The 12,994-nt window shown below is 36.7% G+C and overlaps 1 protein-coding gene across 1 annotated transcript in view; it reads left to right on the forward strand.

Moving 5' to 3' along the window:
- Nucleotides 1-8,396, forward strand: part of LOC309497858 (thyrotropin-releasing hormone-degrading ectoenzyme-like) — a 154,176-nt gene extending 145,780 nt beyond the window's left edge. Inside the window, exons 17-19 of the mRNA XM_082168202.1 lie at nucleotides 4,834-4,974; nucleotides 5,220-5,301; nucleotides 6,445-8,396. Of these exons, the coding sequence (XP_082024328.1) occupies nucleotides 4,834-4,974; nucleotides 5,220-5,301; nucleotides 6,445-6,588 (367 nt within the window). The 3' untranslated portion in view covers nucleotides 6,589-8,396. The remainder of the gene's footprint in view (nucleotides 1-4,833; nucleotides 4,975-5,219; nucleotides 5,302-6,444) is intronic.
- The last annotated feature ends 4,598 nt before the right edge of the window (nucleotides 8,397-12,994 follow it).

Here is a 12,994-nt window from a genome sequence, read left to right on the forward strand (position 1 = left end):
TGTACTCATTAATTTAGTTCTTTTCACAGGTTTTGATTTTGCATTCATATTAAGACATTATAAAATCACTATTATAACCCAATCACATTTTGTCAAAGTTTATCACTTCATTTGTATTGAGCTCTCAGTTTTGACAATAGTGCCACACTTTGAGTAATGTGAAACCTGATAATGGTGTTATACAAAGGGGACTTGCAGTATACATTTTTTAGCCATTATTTATTCCAAATATCTGTATCTACAACAAAATATGTGTGCACGTGTATGTGTGTGTAAGCATGCTTACTGTGTATCAAGTATTATTGTTCAAGCCTTTCTTTTCTGTATATTTGCGCATATTTGATGGTGTCAGCCCTACATTTCAGGTCGACATAAACCCTAACAACACAGATGGCATAAAGGTCTTAAAACGCTTGAACCCTGTTAATTACTGCTTGCGGCTATATTCTTTTAATAAGATGCTTAATTACAGCCAGCTTGCAAGTTTTTGGGACATATCCTAATGACAATGATGAATAAATAATTAGTATTAAGAAGAGGATCTACAACATCTGGAAGCATCTCTTTCAATAGCTTAGTCAGTATAGGGTCTAATTTGGATGATTTAGCAAGTTTAGACCATTCTTCCTCTATTGTCACAGTATATAAACGCACATAGATGAAGATTCCAAAAGGCTTAAATTCAATACACAGGTAATTCAACCATAGGATAGCTTCAGCATAACACAAACAAGACCAGACAAATTTAACTGAATCACAGGAACTTAAATACACAGGCAAACGAGGTGATCAACGACGACACAGCTGAATGTGATGGCAAATCATATTAGTTACCATGACAACCAAGGAGAAGCGGGAAAACTGAACAAAGGAAAACAGGAACTAGTGAATGGAAACTACTGCGTCTAAATTCGCTTACTTATACTACGCCCTAAAAGAATGTGCTCGTTTTGTGAAGAAAAAGTATATACTTTTGAGTGTATAGCAGGAGAGTAGACAAGCTTTGTGACATTCTATCACGTCATACGATTGCGTCTTTAACGGTTGCTCTGTGTCGCATCCTGTCACAGTAAACTGGCCTGTCAATCATCTTGTCAAAGATAAAATCACACGTTGATCTGCAGTCGCAGTCTTTCATGCAGAGAACTCTCCTCATATTAATGCATAATGATGCATTTAAAAGCAAATGGCCAAACGGATCTTTATAAAAGTCCACATTGTTGTTGCAGATGAAATATATAGAGGTGTAAAGTCCAGAGGTCAGAAAGTAGAAGTCCTGCCATATGTTTATTGCACCAATGAATTCAGCCAGATTTCACTAATTAGTTCTATCTCCTGGCTAAAAAACGGTGCTAATTAGCAAATCCAGGTGATTGGAACAAAATACTGTAGAGGACTTTTACTTTCTGAACATGGACTTTACACCTCTGGAAATATAACATGGATAACATTAAAGATTTTTTTTTTTTTTTATGAGGTTAAACTTTGATTAGTCCCTCAAACCTTTATCTAAACCTCTCACCGCCGGTCACGCATATCCGCCATGTTTTGTAGTTTTTAACACTTTTTACTCATGTTTGTAGTTCCTCCTCCAAAAACCCAATGAATTGTGGGTAATATTAGCCTTTATAGTGAGCACGGATCCACACTTCGAAAATCCACCGGAAATAGAAGAATGCTTTGGGACACACTTATTTTAATCTCACATACAGTTTAGGATGGATAGCATGGACTTGAGACGCAGGGCAAAAACTAAACTAAACACACAGATAACAGATAACTAGAGCTGCTAGACCAGGTATTGTCAAGTCTGGCCTTCGAGGTCCACTTTCCTGCAGACTTTAGCTTCAACCTTAATCAAACTCACATGCCTGGAACTTTCCAGTAATCCTGAAGACCTTGATCAGTTTGATCAAGTGTGTTTGATGAGGACTGGAATTATAATTTTCATTTAATTTCACTGTCGGTCAGAGTTTAGAATCCCTGTGCTAGACCATTTTGGCTGGTAGTTTGCATCTGCTTAAGGTGGGTTCCCATTTTCCAAAAACACAAATGGTAGAAGCTTTTTTGAGAAAACTGCAAAGAAAAGGCCAAGAAAACGTTTTTTTTTTTTTGTTGTTTTTTTTCACAACAGAAAATATTCTGAATATTAGCAAATGATGTGGGGTGAGAGCAGCAATAGTGATGTGATGGTGTTGAAAGTGCCAGACATCATTGCTAGAAAAAAAACAGGAGGTAGCAACACTCACATGCTAATTAGAAACTGGCACCTATTGCTACACTGCATGGTGTTAGCATGATGTGTGAAGAACCTGTAGCTGAATTTATATCATCTCAAAGAAAAACACAGCAGCTCTTGACTGTCCTCTGAGAATTTTGGAGCTCTACACTTATTTTTTTCTTCTTCCATTTCATTCATGAATTCCAATGAAACAAAGGTTTTTACCATCTCTGTGCATGTAGCGCACTATTAGTCATCGTTGCATAGTGAGGATTTAGTGTTGTTTATGTGCTTCAAATATCTCTCATTTCTGATATTTGTTTTAGTGTCACATAAGATATTTTAAATATTTCATGACACGTCTGCAGCATTCAGACGTCCACCTTTTCTCTAGTGTTGGATTTAAAAGACAGGACCTCTAGCAGCAGTTCACTGATTTTAGACACACTTAAATTTCACACAGCATGCACAAGCAAAGCCCTCCGTCCCAGGTGAGCTGTGTGTGAGAGTGTGTGTGTTTGTGATATTTAATCTACCGCAGAGAAAACTGGCCTGTGTTTGGAGTGAGCTAGTAAACGTGCTTCAATCACTGAGTCTGAAGGATGGGGTGTATGGACTGTGTTTAGTATTGATTTCTATGGCATGAAGTAAATTGTATCCACCTCCTCCATTATTAGTTTTTTGGATGACGTGTGTTGTGATCTAGTGGGCTGAATACAATTTCTCTCCACTACTGGAATTCTTGTGTGTGTGTGTGTGTGTGTGTGTGTGTGTGTGTGTGTGTGTGTGTGTGTGTGTGTGTGTGTGTGTGTGTGTGTGTGTGTGTGTGTGTGTGTGTGTGTGTGTGTGTGTGTGTGTGTGTGTGTGTGTGTGTGTGTGTGTGTGTGTGTGTGTGTGTGTGTGTGTGTGTGTGTGTGCTGATCTCACCTCTGCTCTGACTGCTATACTAGAGATGCTGTGCAGCCTTAGAAACTGAATGAAAATAACGTAGCGTGCTGCTTACTGAATACTGTGAACTGTCTACAGTATACTATTTTTTTTTTTTTAAATAATGTACAATATTGTAAATTATGGCACGTCCTGATTTTGCAGAGTTAGGCGCGTTCCTGGGTCAACATATTCAGTTGATCCTGGAACAACATTCCTGTTTGAAAATTAAATCCTAACCATATCGTCACCCCTAAACCTAACCCTACGCATAAGTTATCCCTAAAATCAGAGGGAACTGACAGGTGAATAACACTGATGTAGAAGCACCTACATGTAACCCTGGTTGTAAGCCTGAAATTGACATCTTGTCCCTCAAATCTGATTGGTTGATTGGAATGTTGTTCCAGGATCAACAAAGATGTATAAACACTAGGAATGGATGGTCAGTTCAAGCTCATTGTATTGTGGGATACAGTATTACACAGTGTGCTCTGGCTGTATACTGTGTTTTGGTAAATGTAGGTATCCTTCACATATAGAAAATGTTCATGCTGTGCACAGTGTACATACTGTATACTCAAGACAGTAGTATGCTAGTATGCTAAAATAAACATGCTGATCTGAACTTAAAAAAGTGATTGTAGAATTAGCACAGCAAAGAAACTTCTGAAAGCGTTCACACTTGTCCACAGAGGAAGCAGAATGTCACGTTTGCGAGCTGTGAAGCTGCCGTCCACACACAGATGTGTTTGTCACCGTGGCGATAATCTCCAGGGTGTTTGTGAAAAGGTGCCACAAATGACTCGACGAAAGAAAGAAAGTCAAAAGCCCAAAAGAGCAGTTGAACTGAAATAAGAGACCAAACCACATGAAGCAATTACCCCACTTGTTATTGCAAATTGAAAACTTGTGCACCGTGGAAGCGTCTTTATGTGTAACACCTCATTTCCTATTTCTTCCTTTTTCATCTACTTGACATTTTGCACCAATTTGACTCGAATGGGTCTGTCTGCATTTGATTTGGGCCTCTCAGGTTAATTACTTTTTGAAGATGCTGACTCACAGTATTGAGAACATATTTGAATAATTGTGTTTCGCCAGGCCTGTCAGTGGCTGTCTTTAATGAAAACGGGGAAGAATAATGTGTTTTGTATCTCAGATTTACCCGAGCTTAAAACTAGCATAGAAATGATAGCAAAATTAATTAGAATGACTTAATTAGAAAAGACACGATAATGTTCATGATAATAGCTGTATTTGTCAAATAGCAGCCATTAATAAGGCAAGTATTATATTTTGGAGTCCTTCCTAGCATAAGAGCTCAATTATTGAAGTATATAATTTTTTTCGAGTATTATCATTTTGGTCAAAACACATTCAAGATTGTTGATTATTTTCTGTATCCACTGTTCCTGTTATATATCACTTCACCACATTCTTTTTAAAGTAACCGTCTGCTAAGCTCCGCCTACTTCGGGGTTTTGTATGTGTCACGGGAATTAATTGGAGTGCAATTTCCATGGGGCTTATGAAGTGCTAAAAATTGTGTTTAATAAAGATTTAAAATCACTTAATGAAGGTTTACAGTCCACACCATGGCCACATTACCAGTTTATTTTAAATAATTCAGCCTTGTCAATTATTCCTCACTTATTGTCTTTGATTTATTGTGTTGTCCACAGGCTCCTGAATCTGTCCCTCACCTCTGACCTGGTGCCGGATCAGGACGTGATCGATGTCATCATACATGTGGGCCGCAATCCGCTGGGAAGACATTTAGCATGGAGATATTTCCGTGAGAAGTGGGACATATTGAATTCCAGGTGAATGTAGCTTCATTCATCTCTGTTTATCAGGGACTTTAACCTTCCTCTCAGTCCCTGAAATGAATTTTACATTCGCACGCTCATAAGATATTTATTAGTCAATGTTATTTCTTGTTTGTGGTTGGAGGACCAGAGAGCATTATGGGAAATATCTATTGGTGTTTGTTTGCTACTGAGCTCATTAAAATGGTGCTCCAGTGTTTTTAATGGCCGAGCTTGAACTCCATGTCTCTCATTCGCAGGTATGGAGAAGCTTTATTTATGAACTCAAAATTAATCAGCGGCGTGACAGAGTTTCTCAACACTGAGGCCGAGTTGAATGAGGTGAGTCTGGATTTATACACCATCCTGGGTCTTACACACCTCCATTCAATCTAAAGCACTAATGAACTATTGACCAATCTTCGTGGAACATTAATACTTACAAGAAACGATGGTCAGCAAAATTCTAGAGATGGAGAAAATGAGTAAAAGTAAACTTTGAAGCCTGCAGAAATGTGCTCTGGGGCCAGTTGCATAAACATAGCCATTATGTTAAGACTGTGTCTTAAGAACTAGTATGATCAAATAGAAGTTAGTTAGGGGTAATCAGTCTTACTGTTCGGTGTCAAATTAGACCAATCTATGTTTTTATGTTACTGACTTTAAAAAGTTATTAACAGTTTTAAAGAATAAAATTGGATGCCTAACTTGTAAGACTAGTCTTAACAGTTTATGCAACTGGCCACTGGTCTGTTTCGTTGGGTTATTTCCTCAATGTAACTGCTTAACCATATTACAGGAAATGGAACGTATATTCACTTATTCAAATTCATTCGGCTTCAGTCCCAGAGGACACAGACTGCTGATGCTTCTCACTGCAGCGCAGCACTTTCTCATCCAGCTGACTTCGCCTTCCACAATTTATCATTCATACAGCGATAATACGAACCCCCTCAGTGTTTTCTTAAACAGAGCATTAGCATACTGTCATTGACAATCAGCTGCTGCCAGAGCACTTCATCCACAGATTCACCATTAGATCAGTGATACTTTGAACGCTGTAGGTTTCAATTGATTGTCTTATTCCTTTTGAAAATGTAAATGAACAAACAGCTTTTTTGAAATAGTTCAACACCAGAATAGCAACTTAAATACTTAATCCCAGCGCATATTCGTTTATGTAGATCTCGTGACCTCAGGAAGTGGGAATTGTTTTGTAATGTGTCACAATTGTATTTCTCTTCCACAAAAACAACACAGATAATTCTGTTTACTTCAAATCCATTCCCACTCCTCATTATCATAAACATCACTGTTATCTGCTAAATTGCATGTCAGGCATTTGCATGTAAATGCGTCGTATATTCTGACGCTGTTTAACTATCAGAGATGAAGGTTGCCACTTAGTCATAAAACTCTCTATATCTGATCCATCAGACACAATACGATTATCATGTTAATGAAAACTGTTTATCTTCTCCTCAGCTGAAAGAGTTCATCCTGACCAGCGGGGGAGAGTCGGCACCTGCGTTCGCTCGAGCCGTTGAGATTGTTCAAGCTAATGTAAAGTGGCACATCCTGTTCCAGCAGCAGTTTTACCGATGGCTGCGAAAAGCTCCTGACGGTTAACACAACATTAAGCATAGAGTGCTTTATTAGCATGAAAACTCATGGCCAGTGACGTGGGGAGATATAAGTGAAATAAAAAAAAATATAAAAAAAACGGAAAAACTACTCTGGACTCTGAGAACCGGAAAAAAAAGAGCTTTCATTTCCCTGTTCTTTTTTAAACGACCAGGCCCTCACAGACCAGGAAGAAAGGATTGGCTGAAAAACACTGAAGGAATCGACGCTGGAAATTGCATGCAGGCGTACGTTGGTAGCGAAAGACGATTCACAGTCCATTTTCTCCTCGTATTTTGCATGAAAGTCATTTCCTTCTGCCAGTCATTCAGTTTGCCGAAGTTTGATGTTTTCTGAGTCCTAAGAATATCGAATTTGCTTTGAAGACCAGACGGCGGTACAAAGAGATTGCTCTTCAGTATATATAAACACGGTTTAGATTAAGCACAAAGACGTGACAATCATCGGTGTTTTGATTGGAACAGGACGAGGAGGACAAAGAGGAGAAACATTCATGTAGCCTTTTCTCTCTCTAAAGCCATAAAAGGGGAGCAGACTGAATTTTATCTCTTGTACAGATGACGTTTATTGTTTGATCAATTGACTGCACTCTGCGGTCGTCAGAAGAGGGAATCTTCTATTGAGCGTTCGGGTCCTAGCTAAAGCGGTGATGGTTTAACCCGCTGGTGTCCAGGATCATTCGCATTCTCATAGTGTTGCTCTTTGCTCTCCTGTTTTCGGAGGGTTTGTCCTTGAATATGGTATGTCTGTTTGAGTGGAAAAAAATAATCAGTGTGTCGATATTTTCATGTATAATTCATTGATTCGCTGGAGGGAGGTCGATGCAGTCAATGCAGTTCTGAGATGTGTTATCTTTTGAGTCGTGAACACTGTGGGGTTCTGAATGGATGGTTATCATGGAGACCAATTATAAGGTTTCCATTGTTTTATCTTTTTTTCCATCTTTTTTTAATATTTTCTTTATTTTTTTATGAACATGAATTGTTAAACGTGGAGCATTCCTATTGAAAATAGTATAGTGGTTGACCAATATAGGGGGGTTATGTATTTTTGACTTGTTTTCCATTGAGAAGATTCAAAAATATCCGTTAAGCAAGACAAATCTACATTTGAAGCAAAATTGCATACGATAATGCTTTTCAGAGAATATATCTTGAAATTAATTTATGTTTTCTTACTCAAATTGTTTCCTTTGATTGTTAAGCATCTACATGTGCAATATTTTGTTTTGTTTAGCTTTTTTTCAGGCAAATTTATCTTATTTTAATGATGCCCGATTACCAGTCTATCTGTAATAAAATGCAATGACAGCAAAACAGATGTAAAGAAATGAAAATTTTATACAATATTTACTCAACATTCACCAAAAATTACATATTATCCATCAACAATCATGTATTAATGCACATTAATTGGCAAAATCGACCAGCAACCGCTAATCTGAAATTGGTCAGTTATCAGCCAATCAGGCGTCCTGGTCGATATGTCAGTGTATGTGACTCAGGCTTGGGCAAAATTCAGAATTGAAGAATCCAGTCTCTTGGCTGGAATGTACTGAAATACAACGAAATGCCATTAGTCTGACATAAGGTATGTGACAAAATATAAATAATGACATCATTAATTTTGACTATTCATTATTTATTCTCTTAATTCATTTTCTTAACTAAGTTCAGTACTATCAAAACAGTTAACACAGCTAACATCAAAAACTGAAACAAATAATTATATATTAAAATAATTAGAGTCCAGTTTATGCAGTGAATATTTTTTTTCTTTACTAATATAATATGATTAATATAATATAATATTAATATAATATAATATAATATAATAATCAACTACAAATATGGGGAAGCCATACTTAACCATTTGTTTCTGGAAATACCTCATATACTGTGTGTATGGATGGTAAAATTTACATCACATTTACACATTTGTTTTTGGTCATTTATACTGGAAAAGTTATTTCTTAAAAACGACAGTACGAAAGTGCTTACTGTGTGTGAATTTCATTCCATTTTAATTCTGCATCCTCTTTGCTACCTCAATTCCAATTCAATTCCAATTCAGGAATTTAACTGTAATTCATAAAGCATTCTCAATTCAATTCTGAATGGTGCACAACCCTGGTGACTTCAGAGACCATTAATAGTATCCTCTATCCAGCTGACTGTGAATCTCTCAAGGAATAAAAAAAACTGGGAAACATACTGTAGGCCACTTTTTAAACGACTGGCTGGGTATTTAATGAAATCCCCAGACAAGACCCTTTAGTTGGATACTATAAAGTCGCCTGTGTAATATCAGAATGATCCAACGTACATGTCCAGCCTTTTTATTTCCCTCCTTTCATGTTGTGTTTTTGTGTTTGACGTAAAGCTCTCTTTTGTTTCTAAATTAGAGATAATATCCTCTGTGTTTTGAGCAGAGCTGCTTAGAGATTTTAATGCTTACAATAAATTATTTTGTACAGTAACGCATCCTCGTGTAACTGTGTCTGTTATTGAGAGCAACCTCGATCCAGAGCTACTCTATGCCTACGCTGCTTCAGTGCTTATGCTATTACAGGACATTTCTGTCTTTGGGGCCAAGCATCAAAGGTTTTTGTGGGGTTAGTTAGGTTACGGGCCAACTTTATAGTGCCTTTATCTGCTGATACCTTTTTAACCTTTTAGACATGACACAAAATTTGGTCACACTTTAGATCAGGGTCAAATTCTTACTATTAATTAACTATTAACTACGACGTTTGCCTCAATAAACTCCTAATTACTGCTTATTAATAGTTAGTAAGGCTAGTTGTTAAGTTTAGGGATTGAGTATATGGGATGTTGAATATGGTCATGCAGAATAAAGCATTCATATGTTCTTTATAAGTACTAATAAACAGCCAATATCCTAGTAATATGCATGCTAATAAGCAACTAGTTAATAGTGAGAATTGGACCCTAAACTAAAGTGTTACCCAAAATTATTTTAATTTCCACCCAGAATAGTGGCAGTCATCCTGGATTGATTTCTTTTTTCTTTTTTTTTTCTTTTTTTGCACAAAACTGATGTTTTGAATTTTTTTATTTTCACAACCATTATCAAAACTTTAGGGATGCAAGAATATAGAAATTTTGGCTGATATCAATTTGCTGATAATTTCCATGTTGTGGCTTATAGCCAATAAATGGCTGATAGTATAAATCTACACTTCTTTATAACATCATAAAAATAAAATAAAACAGTAAATCATTTAAATAAATATTTCTTTATTAAAATAATAGTGTTGCAAGTGGGTATCACAACATGATAATAGACAGTATTAAAGATGCAAATATTCCATTGAAAAAAATATCCTCATTTAATAATAGAGGAGGGATCTGAACGATTAGATTTGATTTAATGGTTATTATACAAAACTCATTTTTTTCAGTTTGAGTGACTGGCCCTCAAAATCTCTGTTGTTGGCTCAGCTCACTCCACTATGTTTCACCTCTCAGAGAAATAATAAGTCCTGTGATCTGTGAAACTTCAAAAAATCCTCAGGATATAAATAAATAATCCACCAGACAATGGAAAACTTTCCAATTGTGCTGACATTTCAGAACAAAGCACTACAAGAGACCATAAATCCTTTTTGTTCCGCCAATGCAAATTAATATCTTGCCATTTCCACAATACCTAGAATCAGAGTGCTTTCACATTCAAATCAATGGCGGGATTTGGATTGGATTCTCTCTTATGCTTTGTTCCCTGCAGACTCAGAAAAGAAGGGAGATAGAGGCAAGCTTGCTTAAAGCCAGACAAATCACAGAAAGACTTAATTTGTATCACATTTCAACAAAGTCAACACCCTCAAACCATTTTGGAAAATATTGGATTTTTTTTTTAACAAATGGCATATTACAAGACAAGAATTTTTACTTTTCCTCCCTAATTTTTTTTTTTTTTTTTTTTATGTGCTAGAAAACCCATCCATCCATTTTCCGCAGGGATACTGTAGCCAAGTGCTAAAAAATAATTATCTTTTATTTTTTAAAAGGCACACAGTAGTTTAGTAGCATTTTCTTTCCCCACGATATTTTTGTTGTTGTTTATGTTGCACTTAAGGTATGGTCACAGTAGCGAAATTTCGCAGGTAAAAAGGTTATTTGTCCATTGGCAATAGTGTAGCGATGCATAAATCAGCACTCACACAGAAATCACTTTCAAATCAATCTGTTTTCTTTTGTTCAGAGTGGCGAATGTCCGTAGAAAACATGAAATCGGACATATTTCAGAACAATTGAAATGACTGGATTTTGTGCATTTGTACATTGTTACATTAACTGCTGACATACAGAAAGATCCATATAACATGTGCATGTGCTAAATCATTGTCTTTAAATACAAAGACATCTTTTATATGTTTACAAGCAAACATAAAAAGTCAACACCCTAGTGATGACGCCACCAAAATGCAGCAATTCTTTGTTCTTCACAGCGGAAGGGGGAAGCTTGTACAAGACCCGCTGAGGACAAGACAGAGGCAAAGACTGGCAAAGGAAGCGGTCACATTTGCTGTGTGGCAGATTGTGAGGGCATATGTTTGATCTTTAAAGGCCAATCCTCCTGTGGCACAGGAATCAATAGCAATCTACTGACGGTAACAGCAGCACCAGCGACCACTGTTTTCCTGTGTATAGCACATAGAGTCTAATAGTTTCCTAAACCAACCCGTTCCGTAATGTTTAAGTGCTCATAATGTTAATTTTGATGTTTTTTTCCTTGACAAAACCACATCATCATACCTCTTAAAAGATGTATTCGCCCCTTTACCCTTGGTTTCTGTGTTTGCTGTCAGATTATGTGTGTTCCCAGTGTTTGTTTTCTGGTTTATGGACTTTTGCCGTACTGTTAAAGCCTGTACTTGTCACTAGAGAATTTACTCCTGATTTGTTGTGGATTTGCAGTTTTTACTGTCAGTCAAGGTCATTGTACATTTAATACAGTATTGAGTGCTTTAGGCAAGCGTAACATTCATATCAAATGCTATTCCACTGTTTGCTTGCCCCCTTCTGTCCTTGAAGCCAGTGTGAGGTTATTGAAATGCTATGAACAGGAGGTAAGCTACGTTCCCATGTTCAAGTGAGCTGCCTGATTTCCCCACAGAGATTTTGTAGCGTGTTCAAGTTGGTAACACGAATTCGTCGACATTGACCACCAGAAAGCAGCTTGGTTTGAAAGTGAGCTGTGCTTCATACTGTAATTTATGGTAACACTTTACAATGAGGTTCACTCTTAAAAATGAAGGCTCCAAAAGGAGGGTTTCACTGCGATTCCACGGAAGAACTAGTTCCCCAAGGAAGTCTTCAGTGGACAGTTCTAAAACTCTAAAGAACCTTTTGTGGAAGGGAAAAGTTCCAAGGTTCTTCATGGAACTCTTGTTTGTTCTATTGGTTAACAGTAGTTAAGTTAACATGAACTAACAATGAAAAATACTTAAAGCATTTATTAATTTTAGTTCATGTTAATTTCATACGGAAGTTTCTATACAATCTATATTCGATAATTTCTATACATAAGTCTTTCTTGGTGAGAAACCTGATGCACATACAGTATGAATTCTCCCACCTTTCATAGTTGTCACAATAATTTTAATTTATACTTTACTTTTTCAGTTTAAAGGGGTTATAGTGTTTCCTGGGTGCACTTATAATGTTAGTGTGATATTTACATTAAAAAATTGTCATAATTTAGATATAAAAGGCATTTTTCCTACCCTGATTTTAGCCCTCTGATTTAAACGCTCTGTTTGAAGGGCTGTGTCTATTGTGAGACTTCAATGTAAACGCCCACTGCTGTGATTGGATAACATCTCTGCATATGAAATAGCTAAGTATTACATGTAGAACTCTCTCGAAAACTTTTAGCACATTTTTACTATTACATCTCTCAAGGTTAACAAATCGTGAAAAGTGTTGATTATAGCAAGATTATATTTAGATTGTGACATGAAAGGTAGCAGTTATGAGCATTTAGCCGATCACAGACATGTTGAGTGCGTGAATGCAGTGATCTCGTCATTGCAACTTGATTTCTGCACACTCACTAATGCTTTCATCATAACTTACAGTGCAAATACAACATAAATTAGAGATCCGTTGATTATAATGGGAGTTTTGGATTCCAAAGCTAATGACTCAATTTATGTTCTAAAGCTAATGACTCAATAATACATAAAATACCGCACACAATATACAAATATTGGTCATTTATATATATATATATGTGTATATACAGTACTGTGCAAAAGTCTTAGGCATGTTACTACCCCACCCCCCCACCCCCCACCCCAAAAAAATGGTTTTAAGTCAGTTATTTATATATTTTGCTGTAGTGTGTCAGTAGGAAATATCAG

The sequence above is a fragment of the Leuciscus leuciscus genome (assembly GCF_965113295.1).
Source record: "Leuciscus leuciscus genome assembly, chromosome: 4".
NCBI lineage: Eukaryota > Metazoa > Chordata > Actinopteri > Cypriniformes > Leuciscidae > Leuciscus > Leuciscus leuciscus.